A 23,137-nucleotide genomic window follows, 5' to 3' on the forward strand; every position below is an offset into this window, starting at 1 on the left:
CTTCTTGGTAGCCCAGTGGAACACCCTCCCATCAGATGTCAAGGAAATAAACAACTATCTGACTTTTAGAAGACATCTGAAGGCAGCCCTGTTTAGGAAAGTTGTAAATATTTGATCTTTTATCACATCTTTAATATTCTGTTGGGAGCCGCCCAGGGTGGCTAGGGAAACTCTGTCAGATGGGCGGGGTATAAATAATAAATTATTATTATTAAGTTATTAGTATAACCCACCCATCTGCCTGGATTTCTAGCCCCAGCTCAGACCTCTTTACACACTGAGCTTCTCAGGTAGACTGGAAGGAGGACAAAGGCTTGATTACCTAGTTCCTCCCAGGTTGAGCTAAACCTGGCAGGATAGCTTTCTCTATGGTCTTAACCCCTTCATGCATTAATTAGACATGCATGTTGGTTATGAGGCTGGTTATCCCACACTTCTAGCCCATCAAAAGAGCCTGCTGGATCAGGCCAATAGCCCACCTAGTCCAGCATCCTGTTCCTCACAGTGGCCAACTCGATAAGACACCTCTGTGAAGCAGCTGACAAGCAGGGAATATGCACAATAGTCCTTTCTTCCTCCTGCACCCCAGAAACTGGTATTAAGAGATGGGCTGCATCTGATCCTAGAGACAATAGAGTAAAAATCAATCTATTGTCCATCTTGTTATCTACTGAAGTTCTCACCCTGGGCCAGCAGGGGGATACTGTAGATAGTTATGCAAATGAAGGATCGAAAGTGACGTTCAGTGATTGGCTAGTTACAGAAAATGGTTACTGTTGCATTCTAGTGGAGCTCTATATAAGCAGGCTGACTGAGCTCCTCAGTTCAGTTCTTTTCCAGCTTACAAATAAAGAGCTGCTTTGGAAGAATCGCTGTGTCGTCTGATATGTTCGCCCACAACTTAACACATCTATAGCCTTTTCCATTGAGCATCCTTTCAAAATGAAATTGACAGTGGCTTTGAGGGGAGAGGAATGCTCTCCTTGGAGAGGCTAACATGGACTCTGTTTTTGTGCTTTCCTGGCACCAAGCAAAAGCTTGCTTTTGTTTCCCCAGGCCCTTCAATCTCTCTCATCCTGTTACGTAACTGCTATTTTATTTCAGTGTTTCTGCAGAATAACCTGATTTAGCTTTTGCAGCTGGGCTGTGTGGGTTGGCTATTATTTGTTCTGGGTTTCTTCTACATTCCAAGATTTTGGGTTGTTATCCTGTTTCAGTCAGCAGAAGGGTGCCGGAACCTGTAATGGAAAGTTTAGTTTCTCATAATTCTGTATTAGTAACAACACCCGTGGGCGACTTTAGCCACATATAAAAGAGCTTAGCTTTGAAACTGCCTTTCTGAGTCATTTATGAGTCAGCACTGATTTTGGAAAAATTATATAGTCCCTGCTGTCTCATAGGCAAGACATATTTTTTATACAAGAACTGATTTTGAATGTACAGTGGTACCTCGGGTTAAGTACTTAATTCGTTCCGGTGTTCCGTTCTTAACCTGAAACTGTTCTTAACCTGAAGCACCACTTTAGCTAATGGGGCTTCCTGCTGCCGCCGCGCCGCCGGAGGATGATTTCTGTTCTTATCCTGAAGCAAAGTTCTTAACCTGAAGCACTATTTCTGGGTTAGCGGAGTCTGTAACCTGAAGCATATGTAACCTGAAGCATATGCAACCCGAGGTACCACTGTATTTCTAATTCTATGAAAGGTGCCAACCTGAAGGGCAGCTTGCAGCTTTGCTTCAGAGTCAGTGCTGATATAGTAATACAGGCACCTTGCCACTCATGAGCGATCAGCACATGGTTGTCTGCTGATGTGCAGTTTTGGGTGCCGAAAGGGGCGGGGCAGGAGCAGAATGGACTTGTGCATGTCCCACTGATGTCCCACAGCAGCCAGGAATGGAACCCCTGTGTAAGCAGGGATTCCCCTGCATATAATTTGGGGGCTGATAATAAATGATTCTTATCCATTATATTTATTATTACCAAAAGAAAAGTCTCAAAACAAATTACAGTTTAAATAATTTAACAATCTATTAACTTAACTGGGTGAGTTTTAAAATTAAATATAAACAGGATTTTTATTAATTTGCATTACAGTGGTACCTCAGGGTTACATACGCTTCAGGTTACAGACTCCACTAACCCAGAAATAGTATCTCGGGTTAAGAACTTTGCTTCAGGATGAGAACAGAAATCGTGCTCCGGCAGCGCGGCAGCAGCAGGAGGCCCCATTAGCTAAAGTGGTGCTTCAGGTTAAGAACAGTTTCAAGTTAAGAACAGACCTCCGGAACGAATTAAGTACTTAACCTGAGGTACCACAGTATTTTTAACCACTGTTTTTTCCCCATCCACGGGTATCACTTCTGATTTACGCAGATATTTTAAACGGTTAAGTTTGATGGTTTGAAATATTTTCAAATCCGTAATTGGTGGTGTATGGATTTCGTGAAATAAATAAAAACAATTGACAAAAGGTTGTAAGAAAATCCCTCCCAAACGCTTCAAGTTTTCTTGCCACAGAATTCACAGAACCACAGGGCAGAGTCCACACAACCGCCCTGCCTTTAAGGGCTTACAGTTTTATTATCAACTTTAAACATTTCCTTTCCACTTAACAATCTGCGAGGTTGAAAAAGAAGAAGCGTCACACAGGTACTGAAGCTCTTCTATGTGGCCTCCCCAACTGAGGTTGTTGCCATGTTTATGGTACTGAGACAGTTCCTTTCCTCAGAGAGCTCTGTTGCATAACGGAAGGTCCGTGTGGTATGGATTCTCTCGTGAGCTGTAAGGTTTGCGCTCTGGCTGAAGCTTTTCCCACAGGTGGCGCACGTGTACGGCTTCACTCCCGTGTGGGTCCTTGCATGGACAATAAGGATGGATCTCTGGTTGAAGCTCTTCCCGCACTCGGAGCATGCGTAGGGTCTCTCTCCCGTATGGACCCTCCGGTGGGCTTTGAGATGCGACGGATTACTGAAGCTTTTCCCACAATCCGAGTACTTATGAGGCTTCTCTCCCGTGTGGATTCTCCGATGAGCAATGAGGTGCGACTGGTGGCTGAAGCTCTTCGCACAGTCGGTGCACTTATAGGGCTTCTCTCCGGTGTGGACTGTCTCGTGGGCGCTGAGGTTGGAGCGGTGGCTGAAGCTCTTCTCACAGTTTGGACACTTGTACAGCCTTTCCCCTGTGTGCATTCTCTGATGTATGACAAGGTTGGAGCGGCGACTGAAACTCTTCCCGCAAGCTGAGCAGCTGAATGGCTTCTCTCCTGAATGGGGGCTTTCGTGCAAAGTCAGGTGAGGCTTCTGTCTAAAGACAGGCCCACACTGAGCAACTTCATCCTCTTTCCTCACTAGGGGATTCTGCTGTGGGCTTCCAGAGCTTTCCCCCCAAACAGGACAGTGAGGAATGTTCTGTTTGGTACTTCCCAGCAATTCCACCACTCCACAATGTTCTGGCTGATGTTGCTCCATCTCCCATGTCCTCTCATCGCCTAGGGGCATAAAGAGAGATTCCCAACATGAGTCATTCCATGTATCAAGGGGAGAAAGAACATCAAGAAGCAGGCTAAACTAAACAAGAGGCGATATAATATTAATAATAATAATAATAATAATAATAATAATAATAATAATGGACTTCCGGGACGCCGCAGCCACGGGAAGGAGCGCGAGCCTGCCCTTCGGGGGAGTCTCGAACAACACAGAGGTCTAGAGGGGTCACGAAGACTCCGTGAACCTCGTAACCCCAGGAGGATTATCCTGAGGGTCAAGGTACCCAGCGACGCTGCCCAAGCTTCCCTGTATTGTCGGCGTTTTGCAGGGTTTGAGCTGCAGCATGAAGGGGATGTAACAGACTCTGTGTTGTGAAGCCTCAGGCTCCGTGAACCTCCGACAACAGTTATAAAACTGGGAAAAAACAAACCAACTAAGCTGATAAAAAGACTAACTAAAGAACCCAGAGTAAAAGGATTACGAGAGGTAATAGGAGAAGGAATCTACTACCGGCGGTAAGAGAAAATGGAGTACAACGTAAGGCTGGGAGAGAGGGAATTGGATGTTCTTCCTCATTTTGACTGGAGAAAGGGGGAAAGAGGGGAAACACATTCTAAGGCAACTGAGCAATTCTCCCATCCCAGCCACAGCAAATTCTTACCCAAGGAAATGGCACTCGCACTCTCGTCCTCCTCCTTGATGCAAACCGGCCCCTGCCAGGTGTCCGCCTGATCCTCCTTGGCCTCAGATAGAAGCGCCTTCTCTGCTTTGCAAAGCTCCGGTACCTGGGAGAACAAGTGAGGCAAGAGTTTCAAAAAGCATGGGGGAAACGCAGAGAATACTTCAGAAAACAGTGCCCTAAATACATACCTGGACTTGTTTCGATTAATGTCTGCAGGAGACTTTGTGGATATTTAAGTTATAATTAGAAAAATCTTAATAATTATTCATAAAGGAAACAGCTTATAAGAAGTAAATAAGGAGGCCAGATACAGGATAAAGGAAGTCTTTCATTTGGTTGTTTGTATGGTTGTATGTTATGCTTATTGTATTTCTGTACTAGGGGGTGGGGGGTTTATGTTATGCTGTAAATAAAATTTCCAATATTATTTTTTTAAAAAGAACAAGTGAGGATCCCATTCAGGAAATAGGCCCAAGGCTTGGAGAGGGCAGTCCCAGAAGGCAGGGTTCCCCTCCCTCTCTCCTAATGCCAGAACCCCAGGGGGTGGGAACCACAATGAGGCAGAAAGTTAGGAGATTCAGAGCAGGCAAAAGGAAGGACTTCTTTAGCACAGGGCTGAACTACAGAACTCCCTGCCACAAGAGTCAGGGATGGCCACTAAAGTGGGTGGCTTTAAAAGAGGACTAGACAAATGCAGGGAAGAGACGACTATCAATGGCTGCTGTTCTCAATGGCGGAAGGAGCGATGCCACCGAATACCAGTTGCTCCAAACTGCAGGTTGGGATGAGTAGTTGTATTGTGCTCTGGTTCTGCTCTTCTGGTCGGTCACTGTAGGAAGAGGCTGCTGGACTACGTAGGCCTCTGGCCTGATTCAGGCGCAAAAGGCCTTCTGCAGGTTCTTAAATTCAGGTAGGATAAGTCTGCTGGTGACTACTAATCACAATAGCTGCTGTCGCAGGCAAGGATACTCCTCTGCAGTACAGTGGTACCTCAGGTTACATACGCTTCAGGTTACAGACTCCGCTAACCCAGAAATACTGCTTCAAGTTAAGAACTTTCCTTCAGGATGAGAACAGAAATCGCACGACAGCAGCAGGAGCCCCCATTAGCTAAAGTGGTGCTTCAGGTTAAGAACAGTTTCAGGTTAAGAACAGACCTCCAGAACGAATTAAGTACTTAACCCGAGGTACCGCTGTACAGTCGTACCTTGGATCTCGAACGCCTTGGCTCCTGAACAAATCGGCTCCCGAACGATCAAAACCTGGAAGTGAGTGTTCCAGTTTTCGAATGATTTTTGGAAGCCGAATGTCTGTCGGGGCTTCTGCAGCTTCTGATTGGCTTCAGGAGCTTCCTGCAGCCAATCAGAAGCTTTACTTTGGTTTTCGAATGTTTTGGAAGTTGTACGGACGTATGGAATGGATTTTGTTCGACTTCCAAGGTATGACTATAGTTGAAATTCACCAGGCACATTTTACAACTGGCACAGGTCCAATTGCGACCACGTGGAGATTTCTGTATGCCAGGTTGGCTAGTGACACCTCCACCTGGCTGGCCCCTTCCAGCTTTCTTAAGCAGCGAAGCAGAAGAGCTCATTTATTGCATTTGTCTCCCACCTTTTTCTCCAAGGAGTCTATGGTTCACCTCCCCTCTTCAGTGAATCCCTACAACGTCCCTGTACGGTAGGCTAAGGGGCTGCGACTGGCCCAAGGTCACCCATTGAGCTTCATGACTGAGTGGGGATTTGAACCCTGATCTCTCAGCTCCTAGTCCGACATTCTAACTACTACACCACACTGGCTTCCCAGAGTTCTTCTGCTATGGGGCATCTCTATAAATTAAGTCGGTCCATAAATATGGGGAAAGCAAAATGTCACTTACAGAAGGATCTGAAATACTTTCATTGAAGCTTAAATTTATTTTCTTCTGGGCTGTTTTATTTGATGTTTCAATGTGCTGTGAACTGCTTTGAGATTTTTTTCTTTAAAATATAAGGTGGTATAGAAATTAAATGAATAAATAATAATAACAAGTCTCACTGAGGGGGAAATGGTGCCTAGACTTTCCATTGTGGTGACCGCAACCTAGGTTTAAGAAGAAGAAGAAGAAGAGTTTGGATTTGATATCCCGCCTTTCACTCCCCTTCAGGAGTCTCAAAGCGGCTAACAATCTCCTTTCCCTTCCTCCTCCACAACAAACACTCTGTGAGGTGAGTGGGGCTGAGAGACTTCAAAGAAGTATGACTGGCCCAAGGTCACCCAGCAGCTGCATGTGGAGGAGCGGAGACGCGAACCCAGTTCACCAGGTTACAAGTCTACCGCTCTTAACCACTACACCACACTGGCTCTCAAGGTGCCATTTGACGATTAGCTTATATATCAGTGTTTCCAACACTGTTTCTCTGAATACCACTTACTGGGAATCACAATCATTGTTGCACTAGGCTTCTACTGTTCTCATGGACATCTGTTTGGCCACTGTGAGAACATCTCCCCCAGTCTGCCCTCTATACTCAACTACCTTATTTCTCCCATTCTTCTTCTGACTAGGCCATATGTATTTCAAAACTCTTCAGAACTGAGCAACTTCCAATCTCTCACCTGAGCTTCCTGTCTCTGGGCCTTCTTACTGTATCAGTAAGGCGTTTTCCACCAGCAACACAGCCTGGGCACAAGTCTCTGGGCCTTGTTCCGTGACCCAGCCCTGCGTCTACAAGGGCAAGACAGCCACAACTGCTCCAGGATCACCAGATCCAGGATCTGCTCGTTGCTGCTTCTTTCCGGCTTCAGCCACCGGTGGCAAAGTTCTCGGAGCCTTTGGCAAACCTCGCGGGGGTCGTCACCTTCCAGACAGGGGAATCGCCGGAAGATCTGCCGCAGGGTGTCCGGGTCGGCCTCATCTGGAATCTCTTCCTTCACTTCCCTGTGGCTGGCCTTGCCTTCGCCCAAGACGCCGCTCTCAGACCATTGGCCTCCCCTGCAGAAGCCTGGTATCATTCGGCTCACAGTCTTCTCTCCTATTTCCTGCCAACCAATATCAGCTGCATTGCCAGAAGAGGACAGAGAACCATCCCTTGAAATGGGAGACTGCAGCACCAATGGCTGGGGGTTGTCCTCTCTCGAGTGGGAAGACTCCACTTTCCTCAGGAACTCCTGCAGTTGGGCCTCCCTGTGTGGCTGCGGTTCCTTACAGTTTTCCTTTGCAATCTCATGTAGTCTGGCTCTCACCCAGAATTGTTTTGTATGCTCGCTCCAGATAGCAAGTGGGTCTTCTCTTGAGTCAAGCCGCGATTCTTCTCCTCCGCCCTCCTCCTCTCTTTTCACCCGCTTCTCCACCACAGTTTGAACCCGGACGCCGCAAGCTGAACCCCCTCCTTCGTTCGCCATTTTCCCTCTCCTTCTCCCAGACCAAAGCCAACCTGAAAAACAGGACTGCTGTTTAACTGCGTGACGACGACGTGTGTGTGTTTCTAAGGGGTGAAATTCAACCTCCCTGACTAGCAAGAGAGCCAGTGTGGTGTAGTGGTTAAGAGCGGTAGTCACGTAATCTGGGAAACCGGGTTCGTGTCTCCGCTTCTCCACATGCAGCTGCTGGGTGACCTTGGGCCAGTCACACTTCTCTGAAGTCTCTCAGCCCCACTCACCTCACAGAGTGTTTGTTGTGGGGGAGGAAGGGAAAGGAGAATGTTAGCCGCTTTGAGACTCCTGAAGGGGAGTGAAAGGCGGGATATCAAATCCAAACTCTTCTTCTTCTTCTTCTTCCCTCCCTGCGGAAAGAGAAAGAGTCAGCTGGCAATATTTAGACCAGGATGTCTCAAACCTTTGATTCTCCCCCTATTTCATCGCCCCAACAACCCTGTGAGGTAGGTCACCCAGTAGGCTTCATGGCTGAATGGGCGTTTGAACCCTGGCCCACCAGATCCAAAGAGCGCTGGTGGTTGTGTGACTACAAATCCCATCACCCTCGACTACTGGGCATGCTGGCTGGTGCTGAGGGGAGCTGCAAACCAACAACATCTGTAGGTTCATAGTTCCCTACTTCTGGTAAACAGATTACAGTGGTGCCCCGCAAGACGAATGCCTCGCAAGACGGAAAACTCGCCAGACGAAAGAGTTTTCCGTTTTGGAGGTGCTTCGCAAAACGAATTTCCTATGGGCTTGCTTCGCAAGAAGACAATGTCTTGCGAGTTCCTGCTGGTTTTTTCCCCTCCCCCCCTTTTTCTAAGCCGCTAAGCCGCTTATCAGCTGATCCGATCAGCAGATAAGCGGCTAAAAGCCGCTAATAGCGCTAATCCGGTAATCCGTCAATGGGCTTGCTTCGCAAGACGAAAAAACCGCTAGACGAAGAGAATCACAGAACGGATTCTTTTCGTCTTGCGAGGCACCACTGTAAGTGCAGTATATGAAGCTGTTTTCCAGGGTCAAAACACTGGTTGATCTGGTCAAGTAACTCAGCCTCTGTTGTCCTAAGAACATACGAAGAGCCTGCTGGATCAGGCCAATGCCCCGTTTAGTCCAGCGTCCTGTTCTCACAGTGGCCAACCAGACCAGCAAGCAGGATTCGAGCGCAAGAGCCCTCTCCCCTCCTGTGGTATCCAGAACTGGTATTCCAGCAACTGGTATTGCTGCCTCCCAGCGGTGGAAGCACAGCATAGCTGAGCAGCCATTTATAACCTCCGTCATTTTGTATAATCCTCTTTTAAAGCCCCCAAGTTGGTGGCTATCGCTGCGACCTGTGGGAGTGAGTTCCATAGGTCTGCTAATGTCATCTAATATTTATTGGATGGATTTTCCCCCTAAATTGATTTTTGAATTCTGAATTTATTGTTATTCACATGTTATACTGTATTTCAAGCTGTCTTTTGTTGCGTCAATTAAGTGTTTAAAATTTGTTGTTAGCTGCCCTGAGCCCGGTTTTCTGAACCGGGAAGGGTGGGGTATAAATAAAAATTTATTCATTCATTGTGTGAAAAAGTCCTTCCTTTTGTCCATAGGAAACCCCAGAGAGCCACTGTCCATCAGTGTAGACCACATAAAGTAACCTCTGAAGAAGAAGAAGAAGAGGAGTTTGGATTTGATATCCCGCTTTATCACCACCCTAAGGAGTCTCAAAGCGGCTAACATGCTCCTTTCCCTTCCTCCCCCACAACAAACACTCTGTGAGGTGAGTGGGGCTGAGAGACTTCAAAGAAGTGTGACTGGCCCAAGGTCACCCAGCAGCTGCATGTGGAGGAGCGGAGACGCGAACCCAGTTCCCCAGATTACGAGACTCTTAACCACTACACCACACTGGCTCTCTGGGCTTCCTAACCCCCCTTTCCACTTTCCTATTTGAGCATACAGGGGAACATTGTCAACATCAGAGCCCAGACTCTCAAGAGATAAACTTCCCAGAGGCTGGACCAATGGCATGTAGTACTGAGCAAATGCAAACAACACAGGCTGAGGGAGAGAAGGGGGCAGAGTCTGAACTCTTCTCTCCTTGCCAGCAACCTTTCAAGCGGAGGTTGGCAGGCCATCTGTCCTGGATTCCTGCATTGCAGGGGGTTGGACTAGATGTCCCTCGGTGTCCCTTCCACCTCTACAATGCCATGATGCAGACCAGCCTCCCATCTGACTTGCCTCCTCCTGCCCTCATCCCGTGCAGTTTCCTTTGGGCTCGTCTTTTCCCCCCTGCTGGCCTTCCCCGTCCTCTGCCTGACTCACCGGAGCTCCAAGAAGGAGGGAAACCACAAGCCTGCTGCGCCTGCCCCGCGTGGGAAATTCAAACGCTACTTTCCCACGGTGGGCGGAACAGGAAATGACATCACGGGTTGCTCGCAACCAGCCTCCCCTCCTAGCCTAAAAAACCTAGCCCCTCTGGGCATCGACTCGTTAGCTTTAACTCCTTCGTGCATCTGCTCACCTTAGCTTCAATATGAAGGCGTAAACCTCCAAGGACCAGTCTGGGAAATCCTTGCTTTAAATAATTATATCTAGCTCCCCTATGGGGAAAGGTGCTTTTTAATTAGAGGCTTTTTAATTTATTTCTTAAATTTAAATTAGTTTTTAATTTAATTTGGGGCTCTGCCAGGGTGAGGTGAAGCTACAGTTCCCAGGATTGTTGGGGGGGGGGGAGCAGGAGTTGTGTTTTTTTAAAGGTGCATTGGGTGTGCTTTAACAGTACAGCATGGATCCACTAACAAAAGGAGGGACTTCTTCACGCAGGGCATAAACTGTGGAACTCACTGCCACAAGAGGCGGTGATGGCCACCAACATCATCATCACCATAATAATCATTTATTATTTATACCCCTCCCATCTGACTGGGTTTCCCCAGCCAAACAGACTCCCAACAGACTCTTAAAAGCACAATCAAACATTAAAAACTTCCCTAAACATGGCTGCCTTCAGATGTCTTCTAAAAGTCAGAGAGTTGTTTATTTCCTTGACATCTGATGGGAGGGCGTTCCACAGGGCGGGAGCCACTACCGAGAAGGCCCTCTTGAAAGGAAGTTAGACAAATTCATGGAGGGTAAGGCTATCAACGGATAAGACACCTGACAGCTAGGTTCTTCTTCCGTTGTCAGAGGTTGTATATGCCTTTGAATACAAGGTCCTGCTGGTGGGGGCGGGGCGGCGGCTTCCCATTGAGGCTTATGGTTGTCCAAAGGATGCTAGACTAGACAAGCCATCAGTATGCAGTTCTGCAGGGAAGAGGATTGGGACAAAATCTCTATTTAGTTGACCCTTGGGGTCACTTCCAACTCTATGATTCTGTGACAACTAGAACTGTAGTTGGGTCTGCCTGTCACTGGCTCTCTGGCACCACCTACTGTTGGTCTCCCTGCCATTAGCCCTACCAGTCCTAATGAGCACCAGTCCCAAATAATTCTCAGGACTGTAGTTTTTCCCTCAGAGCTACAATTCCCAGCCCCCTTAAAAAAGGCAGTAACCAGGATTCTTTGCAGCCAATCATGTGCATTTGGTGCGAATCTGCCCAAACATTTGCAGGGCCACAGCAGGTTTCCCATCTCTGCTATAAAAATTACAAGACAACTGCAAAAGTCCTGAGGAAGACCATCTTTATTTTACAATCTATTTGAAAAACTACTGTCACCATAAAGTTTACCATAAAGTAAGTGTCCAAATGGGATGCGGGTGGTGCTGTGGGTTAAACCACAGAGCCTAGGACTTGCCAATCAGAAGGTCAGTGGTTCGAATCCCCGCGATGGGGTGAGCTCCTGTTGCTCGGAACGGTGTTTCCAGGTGCTGCTCTGGTTCGCCAGAAGCGGCTTAGTCATGCTGGCCACATGACCCGGAAGCTGTACGCTGGCTCCCTCGGCCAATAAAGCGAGATAAGCGCCGCAACCCCAGAGTTGGCCACGACTGGACCTAATGGTCAGGGGTCCCTTTACCTTTTACCTTTAAGTGTCCAAATAACTGCTAGCAAACTTAGCAGGGTGAAATCTGCAAAAAAAAAAAAAGACTACAAGCACCCTTTTCGTTTTCCAAAATGCTTCATCATCTTTATTTTATTTACCTTTTTTAATTTTTATTTTATTTTATTCCAAACAACCCTCTGATGGAGATTATATTTTCATTTTTCAGAAGGGGCATTGCTGAGGCTCAGAGACAGAGGCTCCCCCCAACTCACAGAATTGGTCCACGGAACTGGGGGCTTGTCCCCCAAGTGGGGTCTCTTATCTGCCCCCAAGACGGAGACGGCGTTTTTCCCAGCTTCCAAACACTTCAGAGTCTTGTCTCCGTTATGGATCCTCTCGTGTCGAATGAGGGTCGACTGGTGACTGAAGCTCTTCCCGCACTCGGAGCATTTGTAGGGCTTTTCGCCCGTGTGAGTCCGGTTGTGCGCGATGAGGGACGACCGGTCGCTGAAGCTCTTCCCGCAGTCGGCGCACGAGTATGGCTTCTCCCCCGTGTGGGTCCTCTTGTGGGTCGTCAGGGTGGAGCGGTCGCTGAAGCTCTTCCCGCAGTAGGGACACTTGTAGGGCTTCTCGCCGGTGTGGATCCTCTCGTGCTTGACCAGGTGGGGCCTCTGGCTGAAGCTTTTCCCGCAGTCCGAGCACTTGTAGGGCTTCTCGCCGGTGTGAGTCCTCTCGTGCAAGATCAAGTGCGACCGCTGGCTGAAGCTTTTCCCGCAGTCCAAGCATTTGTACGGCTTCTCCCCGGTGTGGATTCTCTGATGAGTGATGAGGACGTTCCTGCGGCAAAAGGTTTTCCAGCAAACTGAACATTTGTACTGGGACTCACCCGTCAGTGTCCTCTCCTGCACTATGAGATCGGACCTCAGCCTGAGAACTTGCCCCAACTGAACCCCTGCGTTTTCCTGCTCACCTTTCAGGGCGGCTGGCTGTGGCGCGATGCTGTCGTCCAGGTCCTCGTACCCACCCTGAGAATTAATGAATTTCCCGCCTTGTGCTTCTGGTTTGTTTCCTTGCAGGCTCTCAGAGTCCTCTGCTGGACTGGCGATGTTTTGCTCGTCTTCCCTTGACAACGCTACAAACGGCGCCAGTTCCTCAGTGTTGCCCGGGTGATTCCTCTCCTTCCGATGTGTCCCCGCAGAACATGCTAGAGTGGGGGAAATAATCCAGGTGTTATTATCCTCTGCTAAAAGAGAAAGTGGGCAAAAATCAGGCTCAAGACAGGAAGGAAGTGAATGGTGCGGTAGTGACGCTCGCCCTGTGGAACACCCTCCCACCAGACGTCAAGGAAATAAACTACTATCTGACTTTTAGAAGACATCTGAAGGCAGCCCTGTTTAGGGAAGTTTTTAATGTTTGATGTTTTATTGTGTTTTTGATATTATGTTGGAAGCTGCCCAGAGTGGCTGGGGAGGCCCGGCCAGATGGGCAGGGTATAAGTAATAAATTATTATTATTATTATTATTCTGGAAAAGACAAAGTTATCTTCTCACCGCCAGCTGCCCATGACTCACTTTGGGACAATCTGTTAAGATGGAGAGCAGAAGACTGATGTAATTATTTCTAAATGATTGACAAACTTAATGTTTATTATTTATATTGCATGAACTGTTTCTGACAGGGTTGGGGGCATGTGGGGTTTGTTCGTTTTATGTATTTTTAGAAGCTGGGGGGGAAAAGATTTGTTAAAACCCACAGGAAGGTAGACCAGCTTTTCAGGGTTGCTCCTCTCCTTCCCCCTAATGCCATATGCAGATCCTACTAATGTCTCAGGAGATGTTGAACTCACCTTCACTGGAGGGTTTTTTGTGTGTGTGTGATAAAGATTTTATACTTGTAAATATGAAACTTAACCGACAACATAGCTAGCACTGACAAAGTTCGTCAGCTCAGTGCACAAAACGGTATTTGAAACAGGATTTCAAAGTGGTACCTAAATTTGGGGGTCTTTAATAAGTTTTGCAACTTGTCCTTTGACACACACTCTCAGCTCAGAGCTGCACATTTAAGCAAGTAAGAGATGTCATTTAGTTTCCAAAAAAATGTTAACTGATACAGATTTTGTTACCTTAAGGAGTTAAAAATGTTCATAAATACTAATAAAAATATATGGGCCCTGATGGCACAAAATTAGACCAGGATGAACATGTCCTCTCAGATTAGCTGATGATATAGACAACTACTTGTGGCTGGTGCTGGATCACATGTGTGAAACATTCGGTTTTTATTTTTATGGCTAGCTGTCTCAAAAGCTGGAAGCAGGCCGGGCATCTCTGGACCTCTGAGAGGGCCTAATCAGAATACAGTGGTACCTCGGTAGTCGAACGCTTTAGTTGTCAAACAAATCGGCTCCCGAATGTTCACAAACCCAGAAGTGAGTGTTCCGGTTTGCAAATGCTTTTGGGAAGCTGAACATCCGACGTGGCTTCCGCAGCTTCCGTTTGGCTGCAGGAAGTTCCTGCAGCCAGTTGGAAGCTGTGCCTTGGTTTTTGAACTGTTTTGGGAGTCAAACGGACTCCTGGAATGGATTAAATTCGAGAACCAGGATACGACTGTATCTGGGTTCGCCACCCATTCTCCCAGCAAGCCGCTGCAGCTTCAACATTCCCTTTTGCGATTTCAGAGCACCAAATTTTTTTAAAAAGAAGACAACGAAATAAAAACAAAAGCCTTACCAAGCAAGGTGGCATCTCTGTCGGCCTCTTGCTTGATCTCCCTGAAGTGAGGCCTCGGCCAGGTATCTGGTGGAGCCCGTTCCGCCTCAGGGAAGGCCCGTACCGCCTCCTTGAACAGCACATAAGACAGAAACAGTGAGGGTCTCACTTAAATAAATAATACCAGCACTCAGAATGTCGTGTTAAGATCTAAAAATGCCTACCCATCCTCTTATTGCAGGGCCAAGCTACACATTGTGTTGAAAACTAGCCTGCTTAACAGCCCTACTTTTATTTCGGAGAAAAAGTGTCCGCAGGCCCTCTGATCACATCTGCATTCCAGATTGGTGGACCCGCAGCTCGCTTTTCCTCCAAACAAAAAGTGGGTGCCATGTTTCTGTTGACAATCACCCCTGCCCTCTACCCAATGGGAATCCTTGTTTCTCAATTTGATTCTTTTACATAGTTTTGTATGTTTTGTGAAATTTTATGCATTGTGACTTGCTGTTATTTTTATTGATTACAGTAATTCTTTACTGTAATTCATGGGTAGACAAACTAAGGCCCGGGGCCCAGATCTGGCCCAATTGCCTTCTAAATTTGGCCCACAGATGGTCTGGGAATCAGCGTGTTTTTACATGAGTAGAATGTGTGCTCTCCTGGCTTTAGGGATAGCCACGCAAGGCTTCTTGAGCGCAGCCGGAGCGCTCCTGCCTCTTCACTCAAGAGCCTTTGCGTTGCTTTCCTGTTTCTTGTTTTCCTCCTCTAAAATCTAGGTGTGTCTTATGGTCCGGTGCGTCTTATAGAGCAAAAAATATGGTACATAGAGCAGATGCGGCCTTATGGTTCAGTACAAAGCCACTGGAATGAACCATATTAGGGCTGTAGCTCAGAGCATCTGTGTTGCATGCAGCAGATGGGAATGTCCTCTGCCTGAAAACCCTGCAGAGCCCCTGCCAGTCTGTGTAGACAATACTGAGCTGGGTCTGACTCAGTATGGGCCTTTTATTACGCTAAAACCTCTCACCTTCCCTCCGAGTCTCTCATCCTCCTGCTGCCTCAGTAGGAACTCCTCTGCCAGGGCAACGACTTGGGCGCAGGTCTCCGGGCGACATTCCTTGACCCAGCTCTGCATCTCCGAGGGCAGGACGGCCAGGAACTGCTCCAGGATCACCAGCTCCAGGATCTGCTCCTTGGAGTGCCTCTCCGGCTTCAGCCACCGGTGGCAAAGCTCCCGGAGCCGGGTGCAAGTCTCTCGAGGCCCCTCCTGGTAGCCGAACTGCCGGAAGTGTTGCCGCGGTGCGTCAGGACCAATCTCCTCTTCCTTCACTTTCCCACTCTCTCTTTCCTCTTTGGCCAGCAGGTTGTTGGCTTCTCTCCTGGGATGTGGCGGGAAAGGGACTTGGCGTGGCCTGGCGCCACCTGGAGACAGGCCAGCTTGGGCCTCGTCCCGCAACGCCAACGTCCGCTGGTGCTGGTCTCTCCCATCGGAGTGGGAAGACTCCATCGCTCTGAGGAACTCCTGTAGCTGGGCCTCCCATGGCTGCTGCGGTCCCTTTGGTGGCTTTTGCTTGACGTGGCCCGACATGTTTCTCTCCCAGAATTCCCTCATACTCCCATCCTGCATGGCACGAGAGCCTTTCCCCACTTCGGCTGGGTCTGGCTCCTCCACTTTCATCCTCTGCTTTAGCACAGCACCGGGCGGTAGGCTCAAGGTCAACGTATCTCCTGGCTCGGCGGCCATTTTCCTTTTTCAAGCCAATGGCAGGCGAAGCTCGAGCTGCGGCTAGCCAGTCCCACAAAAAAGGTTTTGCTGCAAAAGGCAGGGGGGGAAAGAAAGAACCCAGGTGCTTCTGTGATAAGAATTTAAAAGTCTTAGATATAATAATAAATGTTCAGAAATGTACCAACCAAGCACGTACATAGATCAGCACAGGAAGACCGACCTGAAACCATGTTTGATTCCCAAACTGACCAAATGTTTTCTCTGCAAGGTCAAAGGAAAATGGAAAAGCCTCCCCATCGTCTTTTCCTTCACAAATCCTGTCTTAATCCTTCACAAATCCTGTCTTAATCCTGTGTATCTGAAGAAGTGTGCATGCACACGAAAGCTCATACCAAGAACTAACTTAGTTGGTCTTTAAGGTGCTACTGGAAGGAATTTTTTTATTTTGACTATGGCAGACCAACACGGCTACCTATCTGTACCTGTCTTAAGGGTATGACTGTCTGTGTTTGAATAGGGTGAGCCTGTGACCTGGCTAAGTATTTATTATTACAAAAGACTGGCCAGGCTCCCCAGGTAATCCAGTCAGGTGACCATTAACAGGTAACCTGGCAGACAGGAGATAAACAACGCACTCAGATTTCTGTTGTAGACCGCCTTTTCTTTGATGGAGGTATGATGTATGGAGGGGTGGTCTTGAGCTCCAGGGCAAGGAATTTAAAATGTCCATATAAAGGCAGGCACACGTTTGTTCTGGGTCCTCCTCCTTTCCTGCGTGTGAGGGGAACACCCTGTTGCAACAGATCAATAAAGATCAGGCTTACTAGCTGCTTTGCTTCTCAATATTCTCTGGTTGGCCTCTGTTATTTTCTCCTAGCAATAGGGAACCTACGTAAGGACTCTATATGGGCTCTTGTGTCCCCCTAAAGGGAAGAAGGGCAGATGTTTTGTTTACAACACTTCACTGGAAAGAAAGGGGTGCCCAGAGAAAGATTTTTGGTCCTCTTAGCCACAAAGAATCAGATGTGGGGAAACTTTGGTTCTCCAGACGCTCCTGAACTACAGTTCCCTTCATCACTGGCCACCGGCCAACGTTTTCTGGGGCTGATGGGAGTTGTGGTGCGGCAACGAGAGACGAAGTTCCTTCTCCTGTCGTGCACAAAGGCTTTTGGAGGGTGGAATCAGAAGCCTAATAAGTTAGATCTGCCTGTGCTTCATAGCTCCTCATAGTAAGAGTCTGCCTGCTAGATCAGGTGAAGGACCTATTTAGTCCACCATCCTGCTCTCACAGTGGCTGACCAGAGGCCCCAATGGGAACATAGCTGTTAATGTTTCCCTTTTTAAAGGGAAATTCCCTTATTCCGAATAGGATTCCTCACAAGAAAAGGGAAAAGTTGACAGCTATGAATGGGAAACCTGCAAGCAGGACACGAGCACAAAAAAACAACCGGTATTCAGAAGCATTTCTGCCTCCAGCCTTTATGGCTAGTAGCACAGATAGATTTCTCTTCCCTGAATTTGTCCAATTCTCATTTAAAGCCATCCCAGCTGGTTGTCATCACCAGAGTTGATGATGATGATGATGATTACTACTGCTATTCATTATCCTCTACTGAAATTATTATTGTTATAAAATAATAATAATTTTTTTATTAATTATTTGTACTTTTATTATTTTTATTTATTATAAAAATCCTCCTCATTTATTGGGCTTATTATAGCTATAATTTATTATTATCCTTATTTATTGTATTATTATTATTATTATTAATGCTCTGTCACAAGAGTAATTAATAATTATTATTAATACTCTGTCACAAGAGACTTGACATCTTTCCACAGGGCCTGCAAGACAGAGTTGTTCCACCAGGCCTTTGGCCAAAGCAGAGTCTGACCCCCTCCTTTGGTAATCCTCACAGAACTCTGGCCCAATGGTTGCCATTAATTTGATTTTGAATTGATTTTAGAATGCTGTATTACTTTTATTGTTGTTAGCCGCTCTGAGTCCGGCTTCGGCTGGGGAGGGCGGGATATAAATAAAATTACTTATTTACTTATTTACTTATTTACTTATTTACTTATTTATTATTATTGCTATTCATTATCCTCTACTGGAATTATTGTTATAATTTATTACCATCATTATTTATTTGTACTTTTATAATTTTTATTTATTATCAAAATCTTCCTCATCATTTTTTGGGGCTTATTATAGCTATAATTTTATTATTATTATTATTATTATTATTATTATTATTATTATTACTATTATTACTATTCATTATCTCTACTGGAATTATTGTTATAATTTATTACCATCATTATTTATTTGTACTTTTATTATTTTTACTTATTATCAAACTCTTCCTCATTTTATTTACTGTATTATCAAAATCTTCCTTATCATTTTTTAGGCTTATTATAGCTATAATTTATTATCATCATCATTTATTGAAATAAATGATGATGATGTTGATGATGCTGATGATGTATTGGAACTATCTTAATCATTTATAGGATTTCTCACCTATCCACAGCACGCTCCCGGTGTGGGTTACAAAAATAGGATTAAACTTTTGTTAAAACAATGTACAATTACAAGAACAGGGTGAATCCCAGAAACACACACCTCAGGTGCAGAAGGGCAAGGGAAAAGAGGAGCATTGAAAGCTTATGCAACGAAGGTGGCAGCTGCCCTCCCTTAAACCTCACCTTTTCGGTTAATATTAGCAGCCAACAATATGCAAACAAAATACACTTAACAATGCAAGCCAGCTTAAAACAAAACAGAATATTTGTAATCACTTATCACCATTGTATACTATATAAGTCACAGTTACAGATAGGTAGCCGTGTTGGTCTGCCATAGTCAAAATAAAAAAATTCCTTCCTGTAGCACCTTAAAGACCAACTAAGTTAGTTCTTGGTATAAGCTTTCGTGTGCATGCACACTTCTTCAGATACACATCGAAAAGCTTATACCAAGAACTAACTTAGTTGGTCTTTAAGATGCTACAGGAAGGAATTTTTTTATTTTTTTTATATAAGTCACAGTGTTCCACATTTAAGTATATTTCAATGGAGGGGTTTGGGCTGGCTGCAAATGGGGACCAGGTACCTTTAATTAATTGTGCAAAAGAGGTTCTTTCAGCTTGGCATACATGCTGTGTTAGCAGTGGCGTAGCGTGGGTTGTCAGCACCCGGGGCAAGGCAAGTAATTTGCGCCCCCTAACCCGTGGATTTGCGCCCCCTAACCCTAACCCCCAGATGCTGCGCCCGGCGCGGCCGGCCCCCCCTGCACCCCCCACGCTACGCCACTGTGTGTTAGCAGACGTGCCCTCTTTTGCACACACATTATTAAAGGTGCAAAAAGCTCTGCCGTCTTTGCAGCAGGTCACCCGAATACATTCAGAACCAGCAAAAGCTGGGGAGGAAGGAAGCGTAAAAGGTGAGGCCCACTGACCAGATCATCCCTTCCTAGTAGGTATACTAAGATTAGGAATCTTGTGTTTAGATGGGAGGCTGCACTGAGCAATGCACTAGGAATTCCGTTGGGGGCGCGGAAAGAGAACAGGCTTGGAAAGAGAAGCTCCCGTGCATTTCCATGCTCTCACCTGACCCTTTTGCAAGGCTTTCTTCCGCCCCTTCCCCTCCTTCGATTTCGCCTTGGCCGCGCCTGGGAAATTCAAACTCCGCTTGGGTTTCCCCCAGTAGAATAAGGAGGAAATGGTCACACAGAGATGCCCTCGCCAAAAATCCACAGAGTACAGAGAGAAAAGGGAAGAGCGACACATCTCATGGTGCGAATAGCAAATTCCCGGGTTCACGTTGGAGAAACCATTTTTTAAAAAAAATATCGGTGCCAACGCCCTGTTTATCTATGGAGAGATGCAGGATTTTACCGCGGTTTCCCAGCAGGTAACATAAAAGTAACAATGGAAAGAAGATCGATAACTCCTCTCTTATTTGGTGCATAAAATTTCAAGGTTGTGAGGGTTTTTAAGAGGGTTTTAAAATAAGCCTGACCTTGCAAATAATCCCAGTGCAAATTTAGCCTATTATCCGTCAGATGGGCGGGGTATAAGAAATAAATAATAATTATTATACTATTACAGGTTGTTGGGTGGGGGTGCTCTAGCTTACAGCAACCCTGCAGTGTAGTCCAATGTTCATGTTGCAGGCTGGGGTCCAGGCTGAGACAGACTCGCAGAACTATAAAACTGGAGAGATGGATGGGACCCAAACGGTCATCTAGTCCAACCTCCTGCAATGGGTGGTTAATTGCAACAACAACAACAACCCTGCAATATAGGCGCACCGTTATCATATCCCTTTTCCAGGCTGAAGGTGGGGCTGGAGCTGAGTTGCGACCACACAAAAGCCTTGTCGTGGAGTCCAGTGCTGCAATGACCCCTGCATTTCAGCCACAAATGGATGGAACTTCCACACACAGCCACCCTGAAATGTAGTTTGGTTTTAGGTCGGGAGCTCAGGCTGGGGCTGGTTTGGATCTGCAGCCAAAAAAAATCTCCCCTTTGAGCTGTAGCAAAGGCTTCTTAAACTGCCCTCCTTCCTTCCTCCTATCCAGTCCATAGCTGTCAACTTTCAGATTTGAAAATAAGGGATCAGCAGCCTCACCTGTCCCGGGGACAGTCTACGGGATATCTAACAATCCGGGATAGCAGCGGGAAGCGGCGCTGGAATAAGGGAATTTCCTGCAAAAAAATGGGAAGGTTGACAGCTATGATCCGGTCCAAATCCAGCTCTCGGCTGCACACAGAAGCTTTGTGCTTCTTCTCAATGCAGAGTTGCTCTGCTGTTGTTGAAACCCTAAAGAACGCAAGTAGCGTGAAATATTAAGCGGCACAGGGTTAACCAGTGGAACTCACTGCCACTGTCTTAGATGCACTGAAAAGGGGATTAGACCAAGTGATAGAGGAGAAGGCTTTCAACAGCCACTGTTAATGATAGAGTAGTTATATATGCTACCTCTTCAGGATCAGAAATGGTACCCGTTGCTGAGGATCAGGAGAAGTGGAGCACTCCTAGGGTCAGGTTGTGCCTTCGAGCTTCCCAAAGGCTGACCACTGTTGGAAACTGGGTACTAAGGAGGCCTTTATTCTCATCCAGCAAGGCTCTTCTTATTACATGCAAACGAGGCCCATCTATGCTGCTGTGGGTTGTCTTTAGGACAAATTACAGCTACAAATTACAGCTACAATAAAATATTGGTTGGGCAGTGGTTTTTTTTTGGGGGGGGTGGAGAGTGTGGCCCACCTAGAAGTTGTTGGGACTCCTGTCTCACATCACTCAGCATGGCCAATGGTCAGGGATGATGGAAGTTGGAGGTTATAGGTTTCCTCTCCATCTTCGAAACTAGAAACACAGGCTGCACCACTCTTCACTTTTTGAAAGAAAATCTCTACGGTGCAGCCTCTCCCACAAATCAGAGGTGGGCAGACATTACATAGAAAGCCACTATTGGCTCATAGAGATAGAAAAGGGTTGAGTCACGAACTACCCCCATCGGCTTCCGGTTTGGGAGCTCCATTCATTTTATTCTGTTGAAAGTGATCAAAGCTCTGAGTGCCTTCTGAAAGAAAATATAATGTAGGGACATAGGAAGCTTCCTTCTACAAGAGTCCAGCTGGCTCAGTACTGCAGCAGCTCTCCAGGCTTTCAGACTGGAGGATTTCTCTCTCAGCCAGAGACTGAATCTGCAACACAGATACTCTGCCCCTTAGCTAGGATCCGTCCCGCCCCCACTCCAGAAAGCGCTTGCTGAATACTATTGGTTGAGTGGTGCACAATTTTTTCCCCTGCATTTCAATGTCTGGTCTCTTATTTTGATGCATTCTCCGATTATTTCAGGTGCAAGTTTACTCGGAAGTAGGTCCCACTGTCTACAATGCATCTTACTTTCTAGGTAGACGTAGGGGTGGGGATTGCAGTTCAATCCTATAATACTTGTCTACTCTGAAGCAAGTTCATTAAATTCAGTGGGGCTTGCTCCCAGGCACCGTATATTTCGCTCTATAGGACACACTTTTCCCCCTCCAAAAATGAAGGGGAAATGTGTGTGCATCCTATGGCGCGAATGCAGGCTTTCGCTGAAAGCTATCCGCTGGGCTCCCAAGGCTTGCGGATAGCAGCCTGCAGCCCAAAGCTGTTCCTAGTTTCGGGATGGTTGCGCAAAGCCTCCGCAGGGCGGTGGGGTGAAGGCGCCCTGCAGCCCTGCAGAGGCTTGAAAGGCTGTCCCCGATCCAAAACAGCGAGGCGGGGCGCTGCGCAGCCCTCCGTCTTGCTGTTCTAGCTTCGGGATGGCTGTGCAAAGCCTCCACAGGAGGCTTGCAAAGATGTCCCCGAAGCCTCAAGCCTTTGGAGTGCAGCTGCGCTCCAAAGGCTTCAGGGATCTTTGAGGTTGGCAGTGGGGGAAAACAGCACTTCCCCCCACCGCCAGCCCCACAAGCTCAGGGAGCAGCGGCAAGGCTGTGCGCAGCCTTTGTGCTGTTCCCCGACCTGCTCTTGAACGCACCTTGCTTTTGAGGGGGAGAACAAGAAAAAAAGATTTCTCCCCCTCCTATGGTCCGGTGCGTCCTATAGAGTGAAAAATACGGTAAGTAAGTGTATTGCAGCCTGTGGGTGTAAGCCCCACAGAACTGAGACTTGCTTCCAAGCAGACAGGAAACAAAGTCCTCCTTAACAAAATGAGTCTATTTTTTTGCACTCCCAGCCTGCTCTTTGGGTTATAAAAATGCCCATTCAGTACAAGGTTGTGTGGTGCAGCATTCAAACCCTAACTCAGCCAGGTAGTGAGTGAACTTGTGGCAGTCAGCCTAACTTTCCTTACAGGATTATTTTGAGGATAAAACAGGGAGAGAGAGAACCAGTGTGTCACCTTAAATTCCTCAGAGGAACAGCAGCTTATCATTGTAATAATACCAATCCATTCTTATAATAAATACTACTTAACATTGGTACAGCGCTTTCAAGTGCTCTAAAGTGCTTTACACCCGTCATCTAGTCGTAATCCTTCACAACAACCCTGTAAGGCAAGCCAGCATGACTCTCACACACTCCGCAAGGGACATGTCTGGAGATGCCAGGGATTGAACCTATGGCCCTCTGAGGAACATCCCACAAAGTTCCAGCCCTCTGGAATTTTCTG

At 46.8% G+C, this 23,137-nt stretch overlaps 3 protein-coding genes across 4 annotated transcripts in view; all 3 read right to left on the bottom strand.

The window, feature by feature from the left end:
* Window positions 1-23,137, bottom strand: part of LOC310701488 (zinc finger protein RFP-like) — a 221,327-nt gene that overhangs the window by 26,954 nt on the left and 171,236 nt on the right. The gene's annotated exons all lie outside the window — the stretch shown is intronic.
* LOC310701892 (uncharacterized protein) lies at window positions 2,560-9,947 on the bottom strand. Its single transcript, XM_083493391.1, has 3 exons — window positions 9,873-9,947; window positions 4,149-4,272; window positions 2,560-3,486 (listed from the first exon to the last, which is right to left on the bottom strand). Exon 3 carries the CDS (start codon window positions 3,464-3,466, stop codon window positions 2,663-2,665), a length of 804 nt encoding a protein of 267 aa, XP_083349517.1. The 5' UTR covers window positions 3,467-3,486; window positions 4,149-4,272; window positions 9,873-9,947; the 3' UTR covers window positions 2,560-2,662.
* Window positions 11,648-19,737, bottom strand: LOC310701440 (uncharacterized protein). 2 transcript variants are annotated; one of them, XM_083492271.1, is made up of 4 exons: window positions 19,584-19,737; window positions 15,271-16,056; window positions 14,265-14,373; window positions 11,648-12,735 (listed from the first exon to the last, which is right to left on the bottom strand). In XM_083492271.1, the coding sequence occupies exons 2-4, from the start codon at window positions 15,985-15,987 to the stop codon at window positions 11,747-11,749; spliced, it is 1,815 nt and encodes a 604-aa protein (XP_083348397.1). In that variant the 5' UTR covers window positions 15,988-16,056; window positions 19,584-19,737; the 3' UTR covers window positions 11,648-11,746. The 2 variants fall into 2 exon arrangements, with proteins under 2 accessions (XP_083348397.1, XP_083348398.1); XM_083492272.1 differs by lacking the exon at window positions 19,584-19,737 and adding an exon at window positions 16,452-17,535 and having other exon boundaries at window positions 15,271-16,286.

This window comes from Podarcis liolepis, assembly GCF_965112155.1.
Source record: "Podarcis liolepis genome assembly, chromosome: 2".
Taxonomy (NCBI): Eukaryota; Metazoa; Chordata; class Lepidosauria; order Squamata; family Lacertidae; genus Podarcis; species Podarcis liolepis.